This window comes from Argopecten irradians, chromosome 7, assembly GCF_041381155.1.
Source record: "Argopecten irradians isolate NY chromosome 7, Ai_NY, whole genome shotgun sequence".
Classification (NCBI taxonomy): Eukaryota; Metazoa; Mollusca; class Bivalvia; order Pectinida; family Pectinidae; genus Argopecten; species Argopecten irradians.
This window is the reverse complement of record NC_091140.1, coordinates 1,912,620-1,939,065: the sequence shown is the minus strand read 5'-3', so window position 1 is coordinate 1,939,065 and position 26,446 is coordinate 1,912,620. Positions and strand designations below refer to the sequence as shown.

General features: G+C 33.1%; 1 protein-coding gene across 2 annotated transcripts; it reads right to left on the bottom strand.

The window, feature by feature from the left end:
* Positions 1–775: 775 nt before the first annotated feature.
* On the bottom strand, positions 776–21,259 carry LOC138327007 (collagen alpha-1(XII) chain-like). Of its 2 annotated transcripts, XM_069272969.1 has the most exons (6): positions 20,710–21,242; positions 8,324–8,884; positions 7,407–7,556; positions 7,073–7,243; positions 6,669–6,771; positions 776–3,413 (listed from the first exon to the last, which is right to left on the bottom strand). In XM_069272969.1, the coding sequence occupies exons 1-6, from the start codon at positions 20,786–20,788 to the stop codon at positions 3,398–3,400; spliced, it is 1,080 nt and encodes a 359-aa protein (XP_069129070.1). In that variant the 5' UTR covers positions 20,789–21,242; the 3' UTR covers positions 776–3,397. The 2 variants fall into 2 exon arrangements, 1 of the variants encoding a protein (XP_069129070.1); XR_011209017.1 differs by having other exon boundaries at positions 7,073–7,556; positions 20,710–21,259.
* Positions 21,260–26,446: the final 5,187 nt, after the last annotated feature.

Genomic DNA, 26,446 nt, shown 5'->3' with positions numbered 1-26,446 from the left:
GTTTGAAATGATGTATGCTTGCTACGGGTATTTTCAAAATATCTAAAATATGTTGTTCACATAAAACGGATGTCATTTTCTTCTGTCAAATTTGTTCTGTGTTGTAGTTGGTTTTACTTTTTAATCTTTTAAGTTTTTTTGTCGTTAAAAAGTCCATTATGTATTTTCAATATGTTTCGTCTATATCAATAAGTTATATGATTATTTTGTATCTTGTTACAAACGTAAGTGAGTCCGATAACAATAAAGAAATCTGGATCTGTCAAACCGAGTTAAATTTCCGCTCTAGTGACCGCCACGTCTGGTCGTGTTCATTACTGTTCTGATGAACCGGCTGCTTCGTGAAGTGATAAAGTTAATTGAAGTGAGTTCTTCATTTATAAGCATGACTTTTGTCCCTATTCATCAATTACATCGTCTTTTGTTTGATCTTATCAATTACTGTAGTTAATATTAATCTTGCATGTAGGTTTTGACTAATTAAAATATACTTGTACTATAAATGGTATTTCGTGATATAGATAGGCATTCAACAATGTACAAGATTATCCTCTAACAATGAATGTTGTTATTTATATACACATGAGGAAATGTTGATTTAAATGCATTTTTGTTTTTGTTAATTTGAAAAGGTGTAAATCCTTTATGAGACCGTACTCCGCAGTTCTTATCCCTATAATATTGTTTACTTGATTCCGTGTATATGTCCCTCTATTTTTCACTGGCAAGTTTGACAATAAAAAAAACCAACTAAATATGAACAACAGAGACTATCTAATAATAAAACATGTCTTTAATACATTAAATATTTAATTAAGAACACAAGTGTCCCTAGTCAGCATTTAACGATGATAAAGTTTAAAATGACGACAACAACAAAGAGAATAGGAACAGTAGAAAGTAAACGTAACATGAGCAATCACTGTAAGTAGCCATTAAAAACGTTTGATATGTTGTAATTACTTCGCAACATAAATCATTAATGGTATATAGGAAAAATTCCTTTTAGAGAAACAACTAAAATAAACGTACATAGAACAAAAGATAAACACTATATACTATAAATTTGAGAAAAAAACCATTTATATTCACGAAGAGCCATCATGAAATGGTGAATATACAAGAGGAAGGTCGTTGAGTTTTATTTTATTATATATTCAACTCTACATGGACACGTACTTTTTTCTTGGTTTATAAATATGATATACCCGCATTCGGATTTTATTTTCACTTGGTCAGTTTTAAACTGTTCGCGATTTATCAGTTGTTGTGCTATGCGTTTAAAATAAAAGATGTTATATAAATGCTTGTCAACATATTCGTGCGTTAATATATTTTTCGGAGATTCAAACAAAGCGAAACGTTCCACTTTTACGGTATACATTATAGGTATTAAGAATCTTACATCTTTACATAAAGGATCTGCGGTTTGCGGAACCTTATAAGATACATGCATCATCGTGCAGTTGCCTCCATGGTAAACCAGGGCAAATAAAGCATAGATTCGAATTATCGTTAATAACACATAATGAGGCTGGTAACTAAAAGGAGAAACATTCAAATTTAATGATGAAAACATTTTGAATTGAAATATACATGTAACGTGACGCTTCACAATTTGGAACGCTATCCAAAATGGAACACTTTTAAAATATTTAATACAGAATTTTCAGTTTACAATCTTAACCACCAATAACTGTTCTGAACAACAATTAAGGTGCCGAATAGTAACTGTGACAATTTTAGAAGTCATTTTCTTTCCTATTGCTTATTATCGCTATCTAAACATGAAAATCATAAAATTGTGAAAAAAATCCGGGAAACGACGTCGTGCGACAACCTTAAAAACTCCATATATTTTAAATCAAGAAAAACAATTGCTTAATGGGATATTTTGACAGATATCTGACTTGTATAAACTGAAAAATGTTTGAACTTTTCATCAATGAATTCAAATATCTTTTTATGATATTTATAATTTTTTTAATTAAACCATATTTAGGAGGTGTTCCATTTTGGGTACTCGACCTTGTTGAAACACAGGACTGGACCTGACATGCTTCAAAGCTCTTTATTTATCTATATATGCACTGCTTATAGTTAACAAATCATGAAATTAAAACTGTAGGCGTCTTTTATGGAAAGTTAAGAAAAATAATCAGGATTCAAGCACACGTCATTTTTTTTTTCATTTTTACAATTATCTTCAAAAAGTGTTACAATTTGGGTAGCGTCACGTCAGTCTTTTATGATAACAAAAGCAATATTTGAAATTATTTGATAAACAGCTTATACTAATTATTGTATAAGGCTATAAAAAATGTCATTGTCCAATTTTTATATCCATCTTCCGTTAACTAAGAATACCAGACAATGAAAAGAAATGTAGTCCATGTGAGTTTTTGTCATTAATATTATACATGTATGTATCGCATGAGATTGGGCCACTAGCGTTCAAGCCATTTATCTCCATATATATCATCACAGATAAAGTGTGGTTCAGTTTTACGATAACTGAAACAGAAAATGTAGCACTACTGGTGATAAATACATATCCATACCGCTGCTGTGAGTTACAATGTATATGGACAATGGTACGAAGAGTTTGGACATAGAAGATCATCAAAAATAATTAAAGACAGTCTAACTTGGATATCAGATCGGACAAATGAAACAACGTTTGGATCATTCTCAACTGTACACAATTCTTTAGTTAGTCAACATTTTCACAAGTTGATACATACATTATAATTTGATTTAAATTGATTTGATATGTTGAACCGAAACTAATCAAGAACGCGGGCATTGAGGAATACTGTACGATTACATATTTTAATGCAAATAACATTTTAGCGCACAATTGAAGTTGAATAATTTTGTACAATGAGTAATTCCTATAATCGAACTTATTGTTATATCAGTGACATACAGAAAAATCAGCTAGCTCAAAATTAATATGGTGTCAGTTATTACAGTATAAAGTCGCCGTTATAATGAATGTCTACAGTTTCGGCTCTAAAACAAATTAAATCAAACAAAAAAATCTTTGATAAATGTTCCATTTGACATGGAATAATTCAACAATTGAGCAATTCGTTTATAAAAATATGTTTGAATATGAACACAATTGAAGCGAATAGGATGGGTATTTTATAAATGAATTCAAGAGTCTTAAAAGCTAATGATGTTATCTTTAATTAACTTTTATAATATTATTGCTACATTACATCACGAAGCACAATCATTGCAGTAAACGGAAATCCAAGGAAATACTTCTATTCCTGACTGACGTCAAACCTCCACATCACTCTTCACTTCCTTGAATTCATCATCATTGCACCATTCCTTTATTAATGTAGATCATCGTCAGCCATCCATAACCACATCAATCATTACCTTACAATTTGGTGACCCTAGACGTTAAAAAAGAAACAGAATCAACAACTGTGTCGAATATGTCTGGAGTAATGTGGTGGTCGTGAGCACACTGTAGTCCAGTATGACCGAGTAAAGCACGAAGGTCTTCAGGATTCATTATTTATCTAACTCTGGAATTATATGTTTACACCAGTCCGCAAAAAGCAAACGAAAATATATTGGTCAAAGTGTTGTTTTACCTTTTCAAATCTAGCACTTTATGTACTAAAAAGTAAATGACAAACATGTTTAATAATCTTCAAAGTAAGTCTTCCCTTTGTGATTGACATGCGATATGCAATCGAATGTGGAGGGAAACTTAAACAGAAAAGGGTACAAGGGATCAAACTGATACTAAAGATAGCCATCTTTATTAGTGAAGAGCTCTTCATTAACACGCTATCTAAAGCACAACCCGGTCAGTTTATTCAACAATAACGTTTTTAGCAATAGATTATCGTTATGTGACTAGAATATTCGACAGTGGATTATCGTAATGTGACTAGAATATTAAACAATAGATTATCGTAATGTGGCTAGAATATTTAACTGTAGATTATCGTTATGTGACTGTAGAATATTTAACGGTAGATTATCATTAGGTAACTAGAATATTTAACAGTAGATTATCGTAATGTGACTCGAATATTCAACAGTGGATTATCGTAATGTGACTAGAATATTTAAAAATAGATTATCGTAATGTGACTAGAATATTTAACGGTAGATTATCGTAATGTGACTAGAATATTTAAAAATAGATTATCGTTATGTGACTGTAGAATATTTAACAGTGGATTATCATTATGTGACTGTAGAATATTTAACAATAGATTATCATTATGTCACTGTAGAATATTTAACAGTAGATTATCATTATGTGACTGTAGAATATTTAACAGTAGATTATCATTATGTCACTGTAGAATATTTAACAGTAGATTATCATTATGTGACTGTAGAATATTTAACAGTAGATTATCATTATGTGACTGTAGAATATTTAACAGTAGATTATCATTATGTCACTGTAGAATATTTAATAGTAGATTATCATTATGTGACTGTAGAATATTTAACAGTAGATTATCATTATGTGACTGTAGAATATTTAACAGTAGATTATCATTATGTGACTGTAGAATATTTAACAGTAGATTATCATTATGTCACTGTAGAATATTTCACAGTAGATTATCAGTGGCGTAGGAAGATGAAACGTAATGGGGGGCAAAGGTCCTCAATATTTTGTAACACCCCCCCCCCCCCCCCCCCCCCCCCCCCCGCTAAAAGGAAATTAAAGAATACGCAAATTGGCCAATTAGCGTTTGATCGCCGAAGGCGCGAAATTTTGGTGTTTTAGGGGTCTGAGAGTGACCCCCGGGGAAAAATATTGTAATTTAGAATTGCTGAGATGAGCTTTACAATGTATTTTGATGATTTTGCGAGTGCCCGAAAGCGCGAGATTTTGGTGTTTGGGGGGTCCGGGGCCTCCCCCGGGAAAAACATTATGATTTAGAATAGCTTAAATGAGTTTTGATGAATTTGCGAGCGCCCGAAAGCGCGAGATTTCGGTGTTTTGGGGGTCCGGGGGTCTCCCCCGGAAAAAAATTACGATTTTGAATGGCTAAGATGAGTTTTACGATGTATTTTAATGATTATAAAGCGTTCTGAACATGGTAGTTTTTCGATTTAAAGCTACCTGCATTTAGAAATGATAATTGTGTCGTCATAACATTATGCAACCCTACTCGATCTGAATACACCGGCTTCACACCATCGGCACATTGTTGTGTAACATAAAAAATGAATAATTTTTTCGCTAAGACAAATTGATCTTTTAAGAGACATTTTTTAAATAGTACATAGACTCTCTTGATGGACATTTTAGTCTAGTTCGTGTGTATTGAATTTTTACTATTTAAGGTTTGACATATGTGCTTGAACGTTTTAGGAAATGCGCCGCGCAGCGGAAAATTTTCTAGAATGAAGTACGAAAAATGTGCAGGAGGACCCTTTTTTCTTTCAAATAAGCATTTTTAGAAAATTTCAGTCGGCGAAAATGGGGGGGGGGGGGGCAAAAAGACATGTTTGCCCCCCCCGTCCTGGGGAACGGGGGGGGGGCAGTTGCCCCCCCTGCCCCCCCCCCCCCCCCCCCCCCCCCCTTCCTACGCCCCTGATTATCATTATGTGACTGTAGAATATTTAAAAAATGGATTATCATTATGTGACTGTAGAATATTTAACAGTGGATTATCGTTATGTGGTTGTAGAATATTTAACAATAGATTATCGTAATGTGACTAGAATATTCAACAGTGGATTATCGTGATGTGACTAGAATATTTAACAGTAGATTATCATTGTGTGACTGTAAAATATTTAAAGATGCTCCACCGCCGACAGTCCATAAATGATATTCATCATTCTAACAATAATGTGTTCTTAATCGTGTATATATATGCTTAATAAACACAAAACATAATATAAAATAATTTATTACGCCTTTGGTGCATGCGCAATCAGTACTTCATTCCATATAGAATATAGTGCCACGGAATTTTTTCGGGATGCAATTAATTATTTTTTATATTTTTAACTTGATGTATAATTAGAAGGTCAAACTTTTCTTTGGTGGTAATGGTGTAAAGTAAGTAACTTTTGCAACAGAAGAAAAATACTAAATCGTCTGCTCCTGTTTTTGATAGTGAAAAAATACCATTTGTCAGCGGTGGAGCATCTTTAACTGTAGATTATCGTTATGTGACTGTAGAATATTTAAAAGTGGATAATCGTTATGTGACTGTGGAATATTTAACAATAGATAATCGTTATGTGATTGTAGATTATTTAACAATAGATTATCGTTATGTGATTGTAGATTATTTAACATTAGATTATCGTTATGTGATTGTAGATTATTTAACATTAGATTATCGTTATGTGATTGTAGATTATTTAACATTAGATTATCGTTATGTGATTGTAGATTATTTAACATTAGATTATCGTTATGTGATTGTAGATTATTTAACAATAGATTATTATTAGGTAACTACAATATCTAACAGTAGATTATCAATATGGACTGTAGAATATTTAACTGTAGATTATCGTTATGTGGTTGTAGAATATTTAACAATAGATTATCATTTGTGACTAGAATATTTAACGATGGATTATCATTTTGCGACGAGACTACATGTATATAACAATAGATAATCGTCATGTAATTGTAAAAACCTACTTACCGATTCTCCATTTTCTTTTGGACTCTTCTGATGACAAAATATGCCAGTGTCGTTATTGTAACGGCTCCTCCAACAGTACTTGTAGCTATGATTGCTGTCATTTCTATAAAATAAACAAGACGGTAAGTATGCATGGGTTCTGAGACTTGTCTCAATCCTGTAGCAGTTCCAGATCTAGCAAAAGTTTATGTAGTTTGAAGATTGAACGAGTGATGTAGAGACCGAAAACCGAAGTATAACGACATTTATTATACAAATCTATCACATATTGACCACATAGGACAATAAATCAAATAGACGACATATTTCTCACAAATCTAAGTAAAATATACCATGTGTCTCTCACAAATCTGGGCCAAATTGGCTTCAAGAACATTTCTAAGTGTAGCTTACAGATATCTTACCATCGGATGTTAGTTCTGATCCTGAGGATGACGATCCAGCAACCGCAGCCGCCTGTGAAGCTGTAGTTGTGGTCGGTGTGGTGGTGGTTCCGGTGGTGGTGGTGGTTGGAGTTGTAGTGGTTGTTGTTGGAGTGGTAGTAGTTGTTGTTGGAGTGGTAGTAGTTGTAGTTGTGGTTGGGAGTGGTAGTAGTTGTTGTTGGAGTGGTAGTAGTTGTAGTTGGAGTGGTAGTGGTTGTTGTTGTTGGAGTGGTGGTTGTTGTTGGAGTGGTGGTGGTGGTTGTTGTTGGAGTGGTGGTGGTTGTTGTTGTTGGAGTGGTAGTAGTAGTTGTAGTTGGAGTGGTAGTGGTTGTTGTTGTTGGAGTGGTGGTGGTGGTTGTTGTTGGAGTGGTGGTGGTGGTGGTAGCACCTCCTCCCCCTTTACCGACAAACACTGTTGTTGTGGTCTGGGCACAGTCGTTTGGCACAGAAGCAGACGCGGAGTTATCTAATAATAAATAAAAACTACAATGCTGCTTACGTGCGATTGTGCAATGGTCCAGTCAAACAAAGTTTATAGTAAGATTCACGCTGCATGGAGGGAAAAGAAACAAAAGAAACAGGCAATAATGCTGAAAATAACAGAAATATGAAATATTGTTGACTTTTCTTATGGTAAAATATGTCAAAATCTTTATAAACAGAGAGCAGGACAGCCCCTACAAAATCTTTATAAACAGAGAGCAGGACAGCCCCTACAAAATCTTTATAAACAGAGAGCAGGACAGCCCCTAGAAAATCTTTATAAACAGAGAGCAGGACAGCCCCTAGAAAATCTTTATAAACAGAGAGCAGGACAGCCCCTACAAAATCTTTATAAACAGAGAGCAGGACAGCCCCTAGAAAATCTTTATAAACAGAGAGCAGGACAGCCCCTACATGCTTAATAAGAACCTGATCGACTAAAACTTCAAATTAATTTTCAGTGTACCCCTAGTAGGGTTCAGTCTCTTTTGTAATTACATCATAAGAAATGAAATTCATTGTATCTGATAGTAGGTAAATGATATATAAATCGAAAAGAACTAATATATCCTGATGAGCAACTATTTTCTATTACACCGACTTACATCTTACATAAACATTATAATCCCATCAGATCAGATCACAATAAGGAATGGATAGCAGAAACGAATCATTCTAGATCCCTTCTATATCAGGAACGAATCTAACTAGATCCTTTCTAAATCTTACTAAACAAAGGTGTATACTTACCTATTTTGGTTACGAGTGTCGGCACCAGGTTACATATGTATGTATAGGCAGTAACATACATCACGTTTTGGTCATCAGGGTCACTAGCGATGTTGAGCAGTTCCTGTGTGGTGGAGGTGAAGTCGGAGCCTACACCAATGGCGTATATGACACTTCCGGATATGGAGCTCCTGACTTGGTCAGCAGCTGCCGTAGTGTCCGCCGCGTTCTGGGACAGTCCGTCCGTCATCACGACCACTACAGAATTAGCCGAGCCTCGCGCTCCCTTCCCTGCCGTAAATGAGGTATTCTGTACATAGTTCAGAGCCGTTGGAGTAAACGTGCCGCCATTCGTGGTTATGGAGGTCTTAAGCCCTTCTAGTGCTGTTAGAACGTCGTTCTGAGTGGTGTGGTCATTCAGAGCAAACTCTTCATTGGAAGTGTCTGAAAAACTGACCACTGACACTTGGACATCGCTAGTACCTATGGTCAGTGCGGTGACCACGTCCTTGAGAAAGTCTATCGCTATACTGAAATCCGACTGTACTATACTTCCTGATTTATCTAAAACGATGACCAAATCTGAAATAGAAAAAAAAACGAATAAATGAACGAGACATGTAATACGCATTCCTAATTATCGTAAATTTTATCTTTTGTTTATCAAGATTGATGATTAATAGAATCTGCTAAGTATACAGGGATATCAAAAATCGAGTGATTTGTCAACTCGAGGTTTGGCGCCCAAAATCTGTCACAAGGCTTCAGATATCCCTTGTTTATTATTCCAATACGAAATGGTAAACTTCAATTATTAAGAAACATTTTCAAAGCGTCGTCATCACAGGAACGTTACAGTGATAATTAGAATACAAGAATTAATGACGTTGCCTCCTATGATCGCCTCATATATTGATGACGTCACGTCATTATCTAGCGCGTCTGTCTAGCATTTACTGTGCCGGTAAAAGACAAAAGACTTATCTTTTCAATATAAGCCTATTAGTTATAGGAGAATGATGTGTCTGACACTAGTCACAATATACAGTTGTTTCATGCCTTTTTAGTCAACAGTCAAAACTTTTCCCGAGGTGTTGGGACCATCCCGATGAACTGTTTCCCGAGGCCGGAGGCCGACGGAAACAGTTTACAAATAGGGTTGTTCCCAACACAGAGGGAAAGAGTTTTGACTGTTGACTGAAAAGGCATGAAATAACTGTTTTGTTACCTGAACCGCAATCTTAAACTTATCACTGAACTTCTGGTGAGAAAGACTGTCGCCGAAAGGATACCGGTATTAGGGTCGATCCGGCGCTGGTGTTTATGATGTCAACAATAAACGCATGCAACCGTTCCGCCCCGGTCAACAGTCAAACTATTGACCGGTCAATAGGCAAAATTACTTCATTGCTACCATCCCAGGATGGTATGCTACCATCCCCGGATGGTATGCTACCATCCCAGGATGGTAGCTATTATAATCGGTCGCTTTGCCTGCCATGTTGTTGGGATTTCACATGGTTATAAATAGTCTGTTCACTTTGATTGGCTGGCCAAAACGATTTACGTGTGTTGATTGGTTACTTGTTGTTGAAGATGTGTGAAAGGGGTACCAGTGGGGAAATTATTGCAAACAAATTATCATTTGATAAACCCAGAGTAGCCCGAATGTTTTTTTCTGGTTGTCGGACATTGTTCTCAGAAATCACACAAGGCGGCGCTACACGTACTGAATAGAATATAAGTTCACAATCGGATCCCCTCGGAGAAATTGACGAAAATTACTCCGAAATATCGCGATTGTATAAGTTCGGTGATTTGCCGAGATTTGTTTACATTGTTGGGAGCGCGTGGAGCATCTATATATAGCCTAACTAGTACTTTTGGCTAGATGATCATGACCTACGTCATAATTACAACGCGTTAGCTGACTATTTCTGCGGCAGACGGCAAAACTTCAACATGTTTGGTGTTGTAACCTCATCTTTGGCCAAATTATGTTATAATTGTTTTAAAGAACTTTTGTTTTTGTTTCGGAAAGGTAGCCTAGTGGCCCTTCCATGAATATCATGAAGTTGATGAATGCGAAAGCATTTAAATTATCATTTTTCAAAAATAAATTGTCATAAGAACTATGGCAGCTAACTGTGAACAGAACAATGCGTCAAGCTTTCCCATAATTGCTTCCTTATAAATAATGCTGTATGGTAGCCTTCTTAGCTTTTTGGGAAGCTAATACTTGTTTACATTTATATAGAGAGTCAGGTAACAAAACAGACTGTCTTATTATCAATATTTTACGCTTTAAATTTCCACGTGTTAAATTCAATCGATATTAAGCTCACTGTTTTAAATATTAATTTATCATATAACATCTGATATATTCTAGACCTATCGTCGACTTATCACTGTCAAAGTTACGAATCACTTACACTTGGTGTCGGCTGGAATGGGAGTACGTCGCAATATGCACTCATATCCTTTTCATAGAAAAACATCAATTATATTGACTTCACTTTCAAAATATCAAATGACAAATAATAGAATTTATGTAACAAGAGTTCACATCAATTTAACAATATGACAAGAAAATACTGAATTGATAACTATTTCACAATCATGTCACATACAAGCATTTTATTATCCTCTAAGCACTAATATGATCACATTATTCCAAATTTGCATATAATAGAGTTATCTGTACTTGCGGGTAGGTATCGATTGTGACGTCATGTGTTTACGAGCGTAACGTCATACTGATATTACTTATTTGTCCTGTCATGTCATAGATGAACATGATAAATTCCCTCATCATTTCACTAAAAAATAATTATTTATGTGTCCTGTCATGTTATAGATAGATAAAAAGAATATAGATATAATTTCACTGACAAAATCATTATTTATTTGTCCTATCATGTCATAGATAGATATAAAAAAAAATATAAATATCATTTCACTGACAAAATCAGTATTTATTTGTCCTATCATGTCATAGTATAACATGATCCATTCCCTTATCATTTCATTGACAAAATCATTATCTTTTGTCCTATCATGTCATAGGTGAACATGATCCATTCCCTTATCATTTCACTGACAAAATCATTATCTATTTGTCCTAAATGTCATAGTGAACAAAATTCCCTTATCAATTCACGGACAAAATCATTATTTATTTGTCCTGCATGTCATAGATAAACATGATAAATTCCCTTATCAATTCACGAACAAAATCATTATCTATTTGTCCTATCATGTCATAGATAAACATGAGAAATTCCCTTATCAATTCACGGACAAAATCATTATTTATTTGTCCTGTCATGTCATAGATAAACATGATAAATTCCCTTATCAATTCACGGACAAAATCATTATCTATTTGTCCTGTCATGTCATAGATAAACATGAGAAATTCCCTTATCAATTCACGGACAAAATCATTATCTATTTGTCCTGTCATGTCATAGATAAACATGAGAAATTCCCTTATCAATTCACGAACAAAATCATTATTTATTTGTCCTATCATGTCATAGGTGAACATGAGAAATTCCCTTATCAATTCACGGACAAAATCATTATTTATTTGTCCTGTCTTGTCATAGATAAACATGATAAATTCCCTTATCAATTCACGGACAAAATCATTATCTATTTGTCCTGTCATGTCATAGATAAACATGATCCATTCCCTTATCATTTCACTGACAAAATCATTATCTATTTGTCCTATCATGTCATAGGTGAACATGATCCATTCCCTTATCATTTCACTGACAAAATCATTATCTATTTGTCCTATCATGTCATAGATAAACATGATAAATTCCCTTATCAATTCACGAACAAAATCATTATTTATTTGTCCTATCATGTCATAGGTGAACATGATCCATTCCCTTATCATTTCACTGACAAAATCATTATCTATTTGTCCTATCATGTCATAGGTGAACATGATCCATTCCCTTATCATTTCACTGACAAAATCATTATCTATTTGTCCTATCATGTCATAGGTGAACATGATCCATTCCCTTATCATTTCACTGACAAAATCATTATCTATTTGTCCTATCATGTCATAGGTGAACATGAGAAATTCCCTTATCAATTCACGGACAAAATCATTATCTATTTGTCCTGTCATGTCATGTTTTCTGGACAAACATGAGAAATTCCCTTATCAATTCACGGACAAAATCATTATCTATTTGTCCTGTCATGTCATGTTTTCTGGACAAAACATACTTGTCCTACCTGATCACTTGTTTTTATTGAGGTTGTGAGGTGCTGATATAGAAATCTGCAGAAATATGAATTAAAACACAAAAGTAAATTGTATTACAAAACAATACGACAAACTACATCCCATTCAATAAATAGAGGTTACACAATGAGTGGCTGTTGAATAATGACCTGTTTCTTCAACAATCATATTCGTTTTTAGCCGATAAAAATACGGCAGTGATACGGTAACGTGTATTTACCGAAATATGCAAAAAGGTGTAGTAATATTTTCATCAGCAAAAAGACACTAATTAGTTTTCAAAAGTCATCGTTTGATAAAGAATCCATCGATATCAAATTCTTCTAATTTGGAACATCTTTAGGCTTAAATGTTATTCATTTAACGTCTTATTGAGTTCAAATCTTCATAGATGCTTCCAGAAAATAAAACACAATGGCGGACTACATGTATACATGTAAAGGCATTCGCAAGACACGGCATCGTCTATTTCCCGCCAGATAATCATCAAGATTACCATCAAAAAGTATTAGTACTTAAGGTCAATTTAATATGTATGAAAGCGTCACGTATTTTTGACACAACGACCATGACGCATACGCTTTCCAACAGCAGTTTTGGACATCAAGCGGCGATCACAACATAGAAAGACGAAATTTGATTATTGATGACGTTGACAATGATGACGTGACACTGAGAAATAAGTAGTTCGGTCAAAGTTCACTGTGTCAACCAATCAGAATGCGTGTGGTATAAACAAAGTGTTAATCAACAGCTTCAGTGTTTATTCAATGTCCTGAGAGTTGAATAACCCCGTCAATTGTGGTAGAAAGCGAAGTTTTTGACTATCACTGCGTCACTCAGCAATACAGCGAAATCAATCTGTATTGTTAACATGACACAGGGAATCGTACATTTGTTTGGTGTTCTGACGTTAAAACTGCTGTTAATCAAATAAAGATGGCCGTCTGAAGAAGAAAAAAACCCAATAGTATATAATATATATATATTAGAGTATAAAATGTCAAAACATGAAAGAATCAAAGTTAATTTGTTTTAAATTATATCAAGTTTTATATTTCCTATTTTTGGTAAACAAACATAGCTCGGTACACCTATTACTTCCGTCATGCAAAAGGAATTGTGACTTTCTAGAAAGCATGAAGATATCTTTTCTGTGAGGTTAATATATAAGTTAGCATACTAATAGGTTCACAAACCAATAAACTGGATAACCAAATCTTTTATTTTCCTGGAGCAACTATTTTTGTCCTTTGTTATTGATTTCTTTTGTGATTTTCAAATACAATACATATTTCAATAAATCTATAGCAAATCTTTATAAATAACCCTTATATACACGGAATTTAATTTTAGGCCTTTGTTATTACAAGGCTGCTATTATGTTGATATTTTTGTTTGCAGCTATTGTGATGTGGTAATACAACGGGGAGGGAAGAAAGAAAACCGGGACATCAGTGATGTCATCACGCAAGGAAGTTTATTTAAATTCCCTATGTATGTACTTATATAGGCTTTATACGTCTGTAATAAGTTCTGTTATGATTGTTAATAAAAGTCACACAATTAACCTCTGACCTGTTTAATACACTGCCACCTGCCAAACAGGTCGTTTTCCTATAGCATTGTCGTCTATTTCACTATTCGCCAAGTCTATTGTGATTTCTTTCATTTAAGAAAATAGTTTGAAATCGTCGTAGATCCATAATTCTGAATTGTAAAGCAGAACACCTTTTAACTGTTTTTATTGGTATTACATGAGAGGCATTTAAACAAATGTGTATCATTGAGAAATCATAGTCAGATCGCTGATAAAGATATATTTTTTACAGTCAATGCATTTTTACAAAGCTGCTTTCGGTGAACATTTTACTTTTAAAACATTTAAACCAGACCAATCATATAAATTTTAAAATACATGATGTAATTCTTTAATTCACAAACAACGGTGTAATATATATGTTATTAAAATAAAATATGAATAAAAGTTTTCTAAATATGGACAAGAGAAAAATTTGTATTACTAGCAGGTGATATTTCAATACATAGGATATTATTATATTCTGTTGACTATTTTACTGTACCTTAAATATACATTTTTATCAATTTACTTAAATATTCAATATTTTGATAAAGTATTGGTGTCGTGATATCTGCACATTACAGAAATTGTATGAGTTTATCCCAATCTCTAAGGTACTGGTACATGGTTACATCATGTATTGTTTAATCTTCATTCTTTTTTCCGATTGAAATAAACACGTGAACTGCAATTTTTCAACTTTATGTACCAACTATCGTAATAACGCATGCATCCCTTTTTAATGTTTTTATGTTTGACCTTGTTGCAATCTGGTCTATATCTATTAAGTAAATATCAGTAAATCATGATGAAATGTTCATAGATAATGCCACAATGTGTGACAAAGTTCTGTAATCTGAATAATCAGAAGTAGGCACACAATGCATGTGTAACAACTCTGGTATTACTGTGTCAGTACGGGTAAAACGAGACCAGTGATTACGGCTAATTACTGTCACTTAACACCTACCTGTTTTATAATATCATAAATCTTTAGTCTCCTAATGACTCGGAACTATACAATGGAACGTTAATTTCATGAGAAAATGTTCACTGATTTCATGTCATGATAATGTCATATCGGATTGTATATTGATCAGGGTGACCCTTGTTTATTTGACGTCACGCGTCCACATTCCGGGGCGAAATTGTAATTTTTTTCTGATTTGATATTACAATGTATACTAAAAGTAATTATTGATCTACACTGCAATATATATCATGAAAACGATTAACATGTGTAAACTACGTGCAGATATCACTTGAGAAGAGAACCAGGTATCTCAGTAAGCGTCTCTTGCTTCTGTAGATATGTACACAGGCAAAATTTACTTACCTGACATTAGCCAGAATTTCGCATATCAATTCTTTTTGACCAGACATTTAGGTTAAGAAAAGTTACCTGTGTAGGAACAAATTAGACGCACAATTTCTAATGGGGATAAGTATGGTGTTATATATCTAAATCAAGTTGTTAAATACTACAATACTTATTATATTTTAGATGATATAGCATTCTGAAGCAACAACTGACCATATTGATTAAATCCCTCCTATCAATTGAATTGATTGTGTTTAAGTTTATCCATTTGTTTCGAATATACGATAGACGATAGAAGCTTATACAAGAAAAGCGAAGTTATGTTATGTCAAATATATAAAATTATGCAGATATGTTTTACGCATTCTCTTATATTTATTGTCATGGTATTGTAAATGCTAGACGTTTAAGACATAACTGTTTGACTTCACCTTGCTTCGTAGCAATAGATTTTGTGTAATGAATACTAAGATCTGGGACAAAAATTCAGTTGTGTATGACGTCATCGAAACGTGTTTTATTTTTAAACTTTGAAGAAAATAATACATAGGTCTGTAAAAACTACGTTTTAAAACCCAATGCAAATTATTTCGGTATCAATTGCCAAACGGGAGAATAGTTCTAAACTCTTTTAACCCTGATGATCGATGTTCACAGAAGACCACACACCTGATAAGGGCAAATCGTGTAGAAAACGAAATCAATGATAACCCACCATGAATAATGTGAACACCAATAGAACCTTACAGACGGGGTACTGCCACAGCTATAACCTTACAGACGGAGTACTGGTATATCACAATGCGGAAGGTAAATACCACTGGACAACAACCTCGAATTACTCTCCTTATGTGAGATCTACAGAGATGTTTAACCTGTGGGGAACTAGTCGACATTGAAAACTATAAAAAAATTATTTCACCACTGAAATTTTTGCGGAAATTGTTTTCATAAAGACTTTGAAATCCATTTTTTTTTCAAAATAAAAAAGTGCGGAAATGGTTGTACGAGGAAGACGTTCATTTAGGAGAGATAAAACACCTGGATACTATGTCTGTTGGCTGGTTATTTGACAAATCCTCAATGTTGTATTAATCTGTCACCCACTGGATCGGACAGATAAAACTTGTCTAACATAAAAACACATGAGACACAACAATGACATACCAATATTGAAGATAGAGTAAGACTGTTATCAACTTTATGACCAAAATTCTGACACAATTTTGAAGGATTAGCAAATATCCTAAATTGCGGAGAATATACGAGGAACGTTTTAACAAGTTTTGGTAACCTCAAAAGTCACACATGATGTTAGAAATATCTAAATCAGCAATCCACAATAGATGAAAACTTCATATTAAAAAGATGGTAAAGCAAGATGCCATTACGTATGAGGGTTTGTTTACAAATAAAAACTATAATACTCAGTAGATATATCACTTTATGAACTAGTGGGGCAACACCTTAAGGGGTGTTGCAGATGAAATGATAAGGACCATGATAACTCGTGATAATTCTCAAAAGTATGCGCTATGCATATAAATGTACATGACTACATGTATACGGTGCATACGTGTATGGAAACTGAATGAAGAATAACGCACAAGGGATCATGTTCATACTCTGATCTATTTTGTCTGTATGAAGGAATGATTATATTTATAAAAAACGTATACATCATCACAAATCAGTTCTTGGTTTGTTTAGCTCTTACAAGATTTTCATTTACCTAAAACACAACCAGTTTATTATTTTTCGATGTATCAGACAACGTAAATGGCCGTGTCCCAGTAACGTGAGAGTTACAGACAGTTGTTGTGTAAAGCTACAGTTTGTTTACTCACGTTTTATAGTAATATTTGTTTACCTAGGATTGATAACAATCATTTTTGTGAGCATGCAATCTGCAATTTTCGGCTAGATAATTTTGATAATACAGTTTATCAGAATAACCGTTGTTATAAGTCATATGTTTAGGGTAGCCACGTTTCACCGGTAATTGTTTACTACATGCATCATCATGTTTTCGATTTAAATTTACAATCAAAATAAGATGAATCTCTCTTATTAGCCAGCGTTATAGATATATTACCTGATATAGGCCAGGTTGTAAACACGCCTACCTTCTGTACCTCAAACGATTTGTACCCAGCGCTATCTTAAACCAATGGTGTAATCAAACGAACATCCTTGTCATCTAGCTTTTAATTTCTCCTAACAGTAAATATAAAATTATGTTTTGTAATTGAAAAATGATGAGATCTATATCCCTTCTAGGTTATTGTCGTTTCGCTCCCTGTATTGATTTTGCGAGAAAACGAAAACATGAAATAGATAAACTTCCTATTTCCATGTTTTGACCTGGATACTAGTACCAGAACACGGATTAAACTTTTATATGCTAACTCACTCATGTATTACTGAGAAATAATATCGATTTATCCTAGAATGAACAGCAGTAATGTGTAAGTCTAATCTTACATCTACATAGGTTACGTACTTGGTTCATGATATTCAAAACCCTTGTGAGATAATGTTGCTTTGAAACATTGTCCACAGGATGTATTAAATGGTTTACTTATTTAATATTGTTTAAGCTTCTTTATAAGAGAGGACTTTAATATATAAAACCTATTCCTTGAAAATAAAATTTTGATGTGACAGTGATGTGATTTAGAATGTTTAAGTATGTTTTAAGTGACATCATATGTAGTTTATCGTCAACGAGAGTTAGGCAATTAGCTCTTGGATCTTGAATTACATTTTAATTTTACGAAATGCGGGTAATGGAAAAATAAGAAAATACGTGTATATTTATCAACATAATAAAAAACTTGATAAAAACTTCAATTTTACACACAATCACAAGTTGATGTGACTGCTTACTAAAGAAAAAAGTCTTAGTTCAACCAACAGTCACCACACAATAATAATATTCTTCATTGGAGAAAACGAATGTGTCTGTTTAATTAAACAAATTATAGACTCACCTGACTCGTGCTCGAACATCTATTTTATTTCATTTCTAAAATAAGTCGATTCTTTTGTTCATGGTGCATGATAATTGTGGTGTGTGTTGACACTTTTACGCCAATAAGACAATTTTGCTTACCAGTTCTGTAATTTGAATATGAGCAGACGACATCTGACGGCAAATCACAAAATTGACGATCGCCAAAAAAAAACATCATCGCATGGAAAGTTAGGAATATTCTAAAAATATTTTATCATGTTAAAATGATTGCAAAACTTCTATTCCTAAATAAAATTAAAATATCACTTGCAACATGTTTTTGGCATGATTAACGAAATAATGTGATTTTCTCAAATTTGGTTCACTACCCGCCCCATTTAAACGCGTGTTAATCTATGATTTCCGGCATATTACCCACGAAATAGCTTGCTTTGTTTTTTATCGAATATGAACAGGTTATGGAATAAGAAAAAAAATTTTGACGCTGTTTTGAGAAATAGAGATCTAAATAGACCAGAATAAGTAGAAAACTTGTCCGGAATACAATGTTTATTTTTTATTATGGTCATCGAGGACAGGTCCCTTCTTATGCAATTTCCGCCGTTTTGACAGTGGTCTTTGACTCGCTGTCGTAAACAAACCGACAATTAATTAATTTTGATTTTAAAATAACATAAACTTCAATCAGGGCTTACTATTTTAATTTTATCAGCCAAAATCCGTGTTTTTTGTTCTAGCACTGGTCAAGGGAGTCTATCCGTACGGATGATAACGTAGAAAGGATCCAGGTGTTCATGGAGAGATAGCGTTCCCTGTTTCATTGACCAGTCGTACAATTTAGATTTATTGTTAACACATACTTCAACTCGAAATGAAGACGTATGACAAAATTGTGAGGAACTGTATATCGATCCCATTCTCCATTTTACATCTATGTGCCATTTTACAAAAGCGGATAGAATTAATTTTATTACAAAGGTTCTCGTGACATACGGACCCAAAATATGTACGTATAAAGATAATCTTTCACGTGAACATTTTTTTGAGAATATTAATTGGGATGGATTGTGAAGCATTCAAGAATAAGCTACAAAACATAGGAAGAGTACGAACATGTCTTAAATGAGAGCGCAGAATTTTTGGAAATCACATCCAAAAAATTTTACAACCACAAAAAGTGATTCTCTAGAATGAACTTTAATTAGAGAATACCAGTACAAAACTATCTGGTGAAATTATTAACGTGTTATGTAAGATACAAGCATTGTAAATTATCTTAAAATTTCTTTTGTTTTGCAAATCTCATCTTTGTGGAATAAAAGACTTGATTGATTGATTGATTGAGTTATATAATATTGTATTTCGAGTTATTTATAACTAGAATCCACTATATCCGCTAGTACTTAAACCCAGAACCATGTCTTTCTTTCCAACCGGTATACCGTGACTGGTATTGACTGGGGATATGGTCAAAGATATGATTTCCTAATCCCAATTATATCATGAATTTGAGCGTGAAAATTCTGTCCCTTCTTACGATATTTTATTTTGTTGAATTATTATAACTAACTTTTTATTTTACTATTCTGCCTACTGTGAATTGCTACAAAAGTCGATATCAACCATTGATTTCTCCTCATTTAGAATAGCAGTAGTGTTCTGGTCAGACACTCTAAGGAGACCAGTATCTGAAGACACTGCCTGCACTCTTTTGATATACATGTATATGCTTTGGGCATTATAGTTTTGATTTATACCATACGGAAGACAAATAAAAAAAAAATGTACAACGCTGACATCTTCATAATTACACACCTTATTAAAATAATACTCTCTTTTAAAACACATATGTAATAAATATAGGGATATCAGTTATCAAACACATTTCGTTTATGCTAAAGTTTCTAATTTGTATTTGTAAATGTTATGAAATGTTCTTTTAGTTGTTAATAGAAGAAAAGTTTGTTCGTTTATGGTAACGTTTTCTTCTAAATTGAAATTCCTTTATTGTGACGGAGCCTAACAAATAGTCTCTTTTATTACAGATAATAACAAATCAATTTAAGGCAATCTATGTTCTCCATAATTTCGGTCGGTTATAATAGACCATTTAATTTGTTTTGATTATGTATGTAACGTCGAAGAAAAAATATGCTTTACGTAGGTGATTTCACTTGTCACAATTACTAAATATAGATATTAAAAATAAAACGAAAGAAAAAATACAATATAGTAAAATCAAATTTCTTACCCGTTTCGACTGTGAACACAACATTGACGATACAAAATAAGATGATACTGCAGTACAGAAGTCTGTCCGCTTTAACCATCCTTATGTGAGGTGCTCCCTCAAATGTCGATCCTGGTTTGGTGACGGCACTCTCCCTTAACGTCACGTGTGCTGACTCCTTACACGTTTTGGTTTGTGGTGACTTCTCTTCCCTCCTTATTGGGACCACATGTGGTGACGGGACTTCTGTCAGATGTCGAATTTCTTTATTTCATTCTTGTATATACGTAATGTCATAACCACTGTTAAACACAAAGCATGTATGTCCGCACTCAGTGGGACACCAGTTAAAGAACATTTAGGATTTGCATTTACATTATCATATCCTCAAGTTATTTAAAAGGATGGTTTGCGTGTCAAAGTTATTTCCTCTAAATATTAGTCAAACGAACGTCACGAGAAAATGTTATTTTGTTATTAAGCTTTAGTCACAAAGACTTGTAATTACTTCAACTAGGTAAGTTTGATAATAGTTCTCTCCTAAGAAAATTTTGTTTTTTAAATTAGCTGAATGTGTATTGTCAGACCTAGCCACAATGACCAATGTAGATCAAATCGATGATTCCCGCTGTCATTGTTGACTCGGGTTTCACCCGTGAGGTTGACGGCCAGAGATATATTGGTAGTTCTATGTTACTTTGATAATAGGTAACATGGAGGGTTAGCACCACCCCACTCCATTATGGAAATACACCACTTCATATAAACTAACGTATCGGGTTTTATGTCTTTCAAGGACTTCTCCTTTTTATTTTTATTAATACAATTTAATAAAAGCATTAGGTACGTTATTCGTTATGTCACAGTATGTGTAGAGCCTTAAACTGTATTGAAATGATGACCTTCTGTCTAGGAGCGAATATCAATTTTGTAATTCTTTTACAATTACTAAAATCACAAGTTGTCTTTTATTTCGTTCAGAAAACCCATGGAAAATATACGCCACTATTTTAATTGGAATTGAATACAATAATATCTGATAAATGAGCGATAATAAGTTTCAATTTGCAACACTCCTGGTAGGATATGGCGAGCTATCGATAAAATCGTCACTGGGAGTAACAAAGGTAGATAAAGGTATGTAAGTGCTGTTGACATTGAAGACGGGAGAATTCCACACCGTCCCCCGTCATGTACCACACACCTGAAAGTGATACCTACCTTTCCCGAGATAACAGTCTAGTGTAGACCGGTTATGATCACAAAAACCAGACTGTTTAATTAGTACTTAACGGGTCTTAATAACTTTAATTGAAAAATAGATATACGTAAAAAGAGGACCTTTTGTGTGAACAAGAACAATAGCATGTACTCTCAATAATTATATAGTATCATTATAGAATACCAACAGTAATGTCGACTTCTTCCTAAAGGTGGCCAAAATTTATCAAGATGAAACTACAACCTTTGTAATGAAGACATAGAGTCAATTGAACATATGTTTTGGAATTGCCTAAAAGTAAACCAATGTGGGATAATATTACAATGTGGGTTTTTGATATATCGCAAACAGCGTTGAATCTATACATAAAGAGGGTATTATTTGGTTTTGCAGATGTAGAAATAAAAGAAAACTTTATTCCAATCAACTTTATTATACTTTACTCAAAATACTTAATATTTTTAATGTCAAGAAAGAAGACAAGCTTAAACATAACCGCATTGAAAACATATCTTTTAAAAATGCACAAAATACATAAAACAATTGCCCAAAAACAATGCACAAAATACATAAAACAATTGCCCAAAAACAAAACAACATACAGGAATTCATTTTGATATGGCAGGACATTCAACAAATATCTTAATGTGTAAAACATATCTTCTGCAAATATATACTTACTGTATATATGATGAGAAACATAAGATGGTTTCTATATAGACAATATTTAAATGCTGATATGTTATTCTACTACAGTTGTTAAATTTATCCGTTAACCATAAATAGACTATGAAAGATTGAGTGAAAGTGTTGTTGTTTGTGATAAATGTCTATGTTTATGGTATGAATGTGATGGGTCATCTCGTAAATGTATGTAAGTGGTGTGGTGAATGAGAGTACTCCTGTGTGGGAATATTTGCTTGTATTTTTGAAAGCTAACCCCAAGGCCCCAACCTTGGCAGCTATCAGATATATAACATGTCTGGGGTATTAAATGTTTCTGTGATAAAAAATATCAAGATCCTTTACCTTTTTATCTATAAGTCTAATGAGACCGAGTGGGGTGTGTTGTTCGGTGTCTTCGACATGCTTCGATGAGATAGTAATTTAAAATATGTAGGCATCACAACTCGAACATACCACAGCATCCAAAAATATACATATATCCACACATTACAGCACCTTGTACACACGTGAAGTTTGTTTGTTTAAGTTTGACGGCCCATCGACAACATTTATGTCGAATAAAAACACAGATCTTCCTTTTGTACCACATGTTGTTGTTTGTGAATATATGTAGGTTTTAAGAGGCTGTGGTATATTCGCATTGCAAGTTTAATAACATCCATTTAAAATTGTCAAAAGAAGTATAGTGTTTTTAAAAACTCGTTGCCATGACATATTTTGATTCCGACAGTGTCGGAAGTCGGCATCCATTTCGTATACAGAATATAACAGGGGGAAACATTGATAGTGGTGATATAGCAAACAAAAAAACATGTATTTAATGATAATGACAATAATACAAATACTACATTTTAAATTTACAGGCTAGTATATCATTTTGTGGTCTACTTTGCAAAGCGGTCTGTAATACATAATTCATTTTAGTTATAAACCATAAGACATTTATGAACAATAATATAATGATAATATAACCTTGAAAAAGATAAATCACAGTCTTATATTTTCTCTTCTAAATTCTTCCTTTTTAATTTCCTTTTTAAAATTCAAATGATAAGTAAGTAAACTCCAAGTCAATAAAAAATTACTTGAATAAGTCATCAAAAATATTCATTAGGTTTAAGGAACAGTATTTTTTCATTAGTATTGATTTTTTGTGTGTAGATCACAAAGAGTATCACGTGACGCTACCGAAATTGGAACTCAACCCAAAATGGACCACCTTTAAAACGTGATACAAAATGTTCACTTTACAATGTAACTAAAAAACTGTCCTGAACAAAAACTAATGTGTAAGTAAGTTCATAAGTATGACAATTTCCATATGTAATTTTCTTCCAAGTTGCTTATTATCTGTATTTAAAAATGGATTTTTTTTAATTACGGTAAACGACGTCGTGCGACAACCCTAAAACACCATATATTAAAAAAATCAATTGCTGAATGGAATATTTTTGACACATATGTCACTTGAACAAACTAAAAAATGTTTCAATTCGAACAATTTTTCATGTCTGAGCATTTATTAATCACACTATATTTAGGGGGTGTTCCGTTTTGGGTACTCAAACCTGCTGAAACACATGGCTGGACCGGGGATGCTTCAAAGCTCTCTATTTATAAATATATGAACTGTTGACAAGTAAACGGATCATATCATGAAAATTAAAACTGAAGGCATTTATTTGTGGAATGTCAAGGGAAAAATCTGGATTCAAGCACATGCTAGAATATTTTATAGTTATCTTCAAAAAGTGTTCCAATTTGGTTACGTTACAAAGAATATTAGAGTTAAAATGATTTTTTTTTCTTTAAAAAAAAAGTAAAGAAAAAATCACTGGGAAAAATGACTCATTTTTATCAATGTGCTTAACACATAATATGAAAAGACTATATATAATATGAAAGACTATCAAAATGACTGCCTATGTTTGATTCAAGTAGCGATTCATAAAAAAGCACCAGTTCGATTATTTCACATCGTAGTTACATAGTGCGATTTCTAACCGGCTAAAATGTCTGTTATTTTATATAGACCAAAAAACGTTACCCGAGTACAAACAGCAGACGTCTAGTCGTTATGGCCAATACACTGATCAGAATTATAGACAACACAGTCAGAGTTATCTCCTGTGCATTAGCAGGACTATACACCCCTTATGTTACATGATTGCCTAGCAAGGGTACTATTCTGTACTATACGTATTGTATCATAGAATATTTCATTTATTGCTGTTTTATTGGTTTATAAACGTACTTACCAGCCCGACAGCCAATCAAATTACACAATTCAATAGGATATGTAGATTGGTGTACGACGTTCCTCGAGTACTGTTTAAACTATTGATGATTTGCAAGCATATAAAGTACTTCTTTGGTACAGTCAAACAGAACAAAATTGCACAAAAGTGTGTAGGAATCACGGCTAAACTTAGGCCTTTTATTTGGCTCGTAACTTGTTGTAACGTTTGTGCCCTTTTGGTCCACAAATGTGTTTTTTTTTGTTATGAAATGATGAAATTGTTGAATTTCAAATATTCAGCACATCTCGGAATCAATTGGGATGATAAGTGTATATCCTTGCATATGTAGTTGCTATGGTAACCATAAATTATGAAGATGATCTAGAAAACATAGAGCACATCCTTGAACAAACATCATATAATTTATATATATTGAGTGCCTACATATTATCAGTAAATGCTAAATAAGTGTGTGTTCATGATTGTGTTCTTTGGTTTCTTAGACAAACATTATCTAAACATATGAAAAAAAAAAGAAAAAAAATGAAAAAAAAAATCGCAAATTCGCGTAATTTGTGCATATCTCGAATGGTTACAATGACAACTGAAGCTACAGATTTAGAAAATTGCAGTTGAACTAGAAATTACTATTTTTTTTTTTAAATGTGTATCAATAAAGAAAGGAAGTGGTGTAAAAATATAACTAATTTTCATTGTGGAAATATTAGTGCAAGAACATGGTGAGCTAAAGATGTTTATATGACAAAATGCTTATAAAAATGTTTTATGTTAAAAAATACAATTTAGAATGATAATATTAATGAAGTGTGGTTGTAACAGAATGAGAGAGTATAGAATGAGAGATATGTCTACAATGAAAGGAAGAAAATGATGTTAAAAATATTACTAACTATCATTAATGAAATATTAGTGCGATAGTATGTTGAATTTAAGATGTTTATATGACGAAATGCTTATAAAAATGTTTTATGGGAAAAGTTACAATTTAGATGTACATGTATATGATAATAGTATTAAATGAAAGATGAGTAAGTAAGAGAATGATGACTATGTACAAGTTGTTTATTTGTAAAATGTTTTATGCAATAAGATATAATTAATTTTTCTGTTTTCATACAAAATCTGGCTTTCTGATTGGTCAATATTTTTTCCGAGAATGGCGCGAAACTCCGACGTTATCGTGACGTCAAAAGAGACATTGACGTTGCGTATTGATTCGGAAAAAATGATCCCTTGAAAAACCACTATAATGTTACATTGAAACATACTTCATTTTATCAAATAGAGTATAAAATTAACTATAAGTATAATGTCACTATTTTTGAATTTTATCGGGTTATGAAAGAAAATTGTTTGCAAACTTTTGTGAGAATCAGCTACACGGATTCAAACAGTTTGCAAACAATTTTTTTTCATACCCCGATAAAATTCAAAAAATAGTGACATCAATGCTGAAATGAAAAAAAAAATTTCAAATACAACAGCTTAATTTCTGAACATTTATTTTGAAAAAAAAATGATAGATATTGGGACCCAAATCATGCATAGTCCTAGGGGAAAATGCATTTCAGAAAAAAAAGTTCGCAGG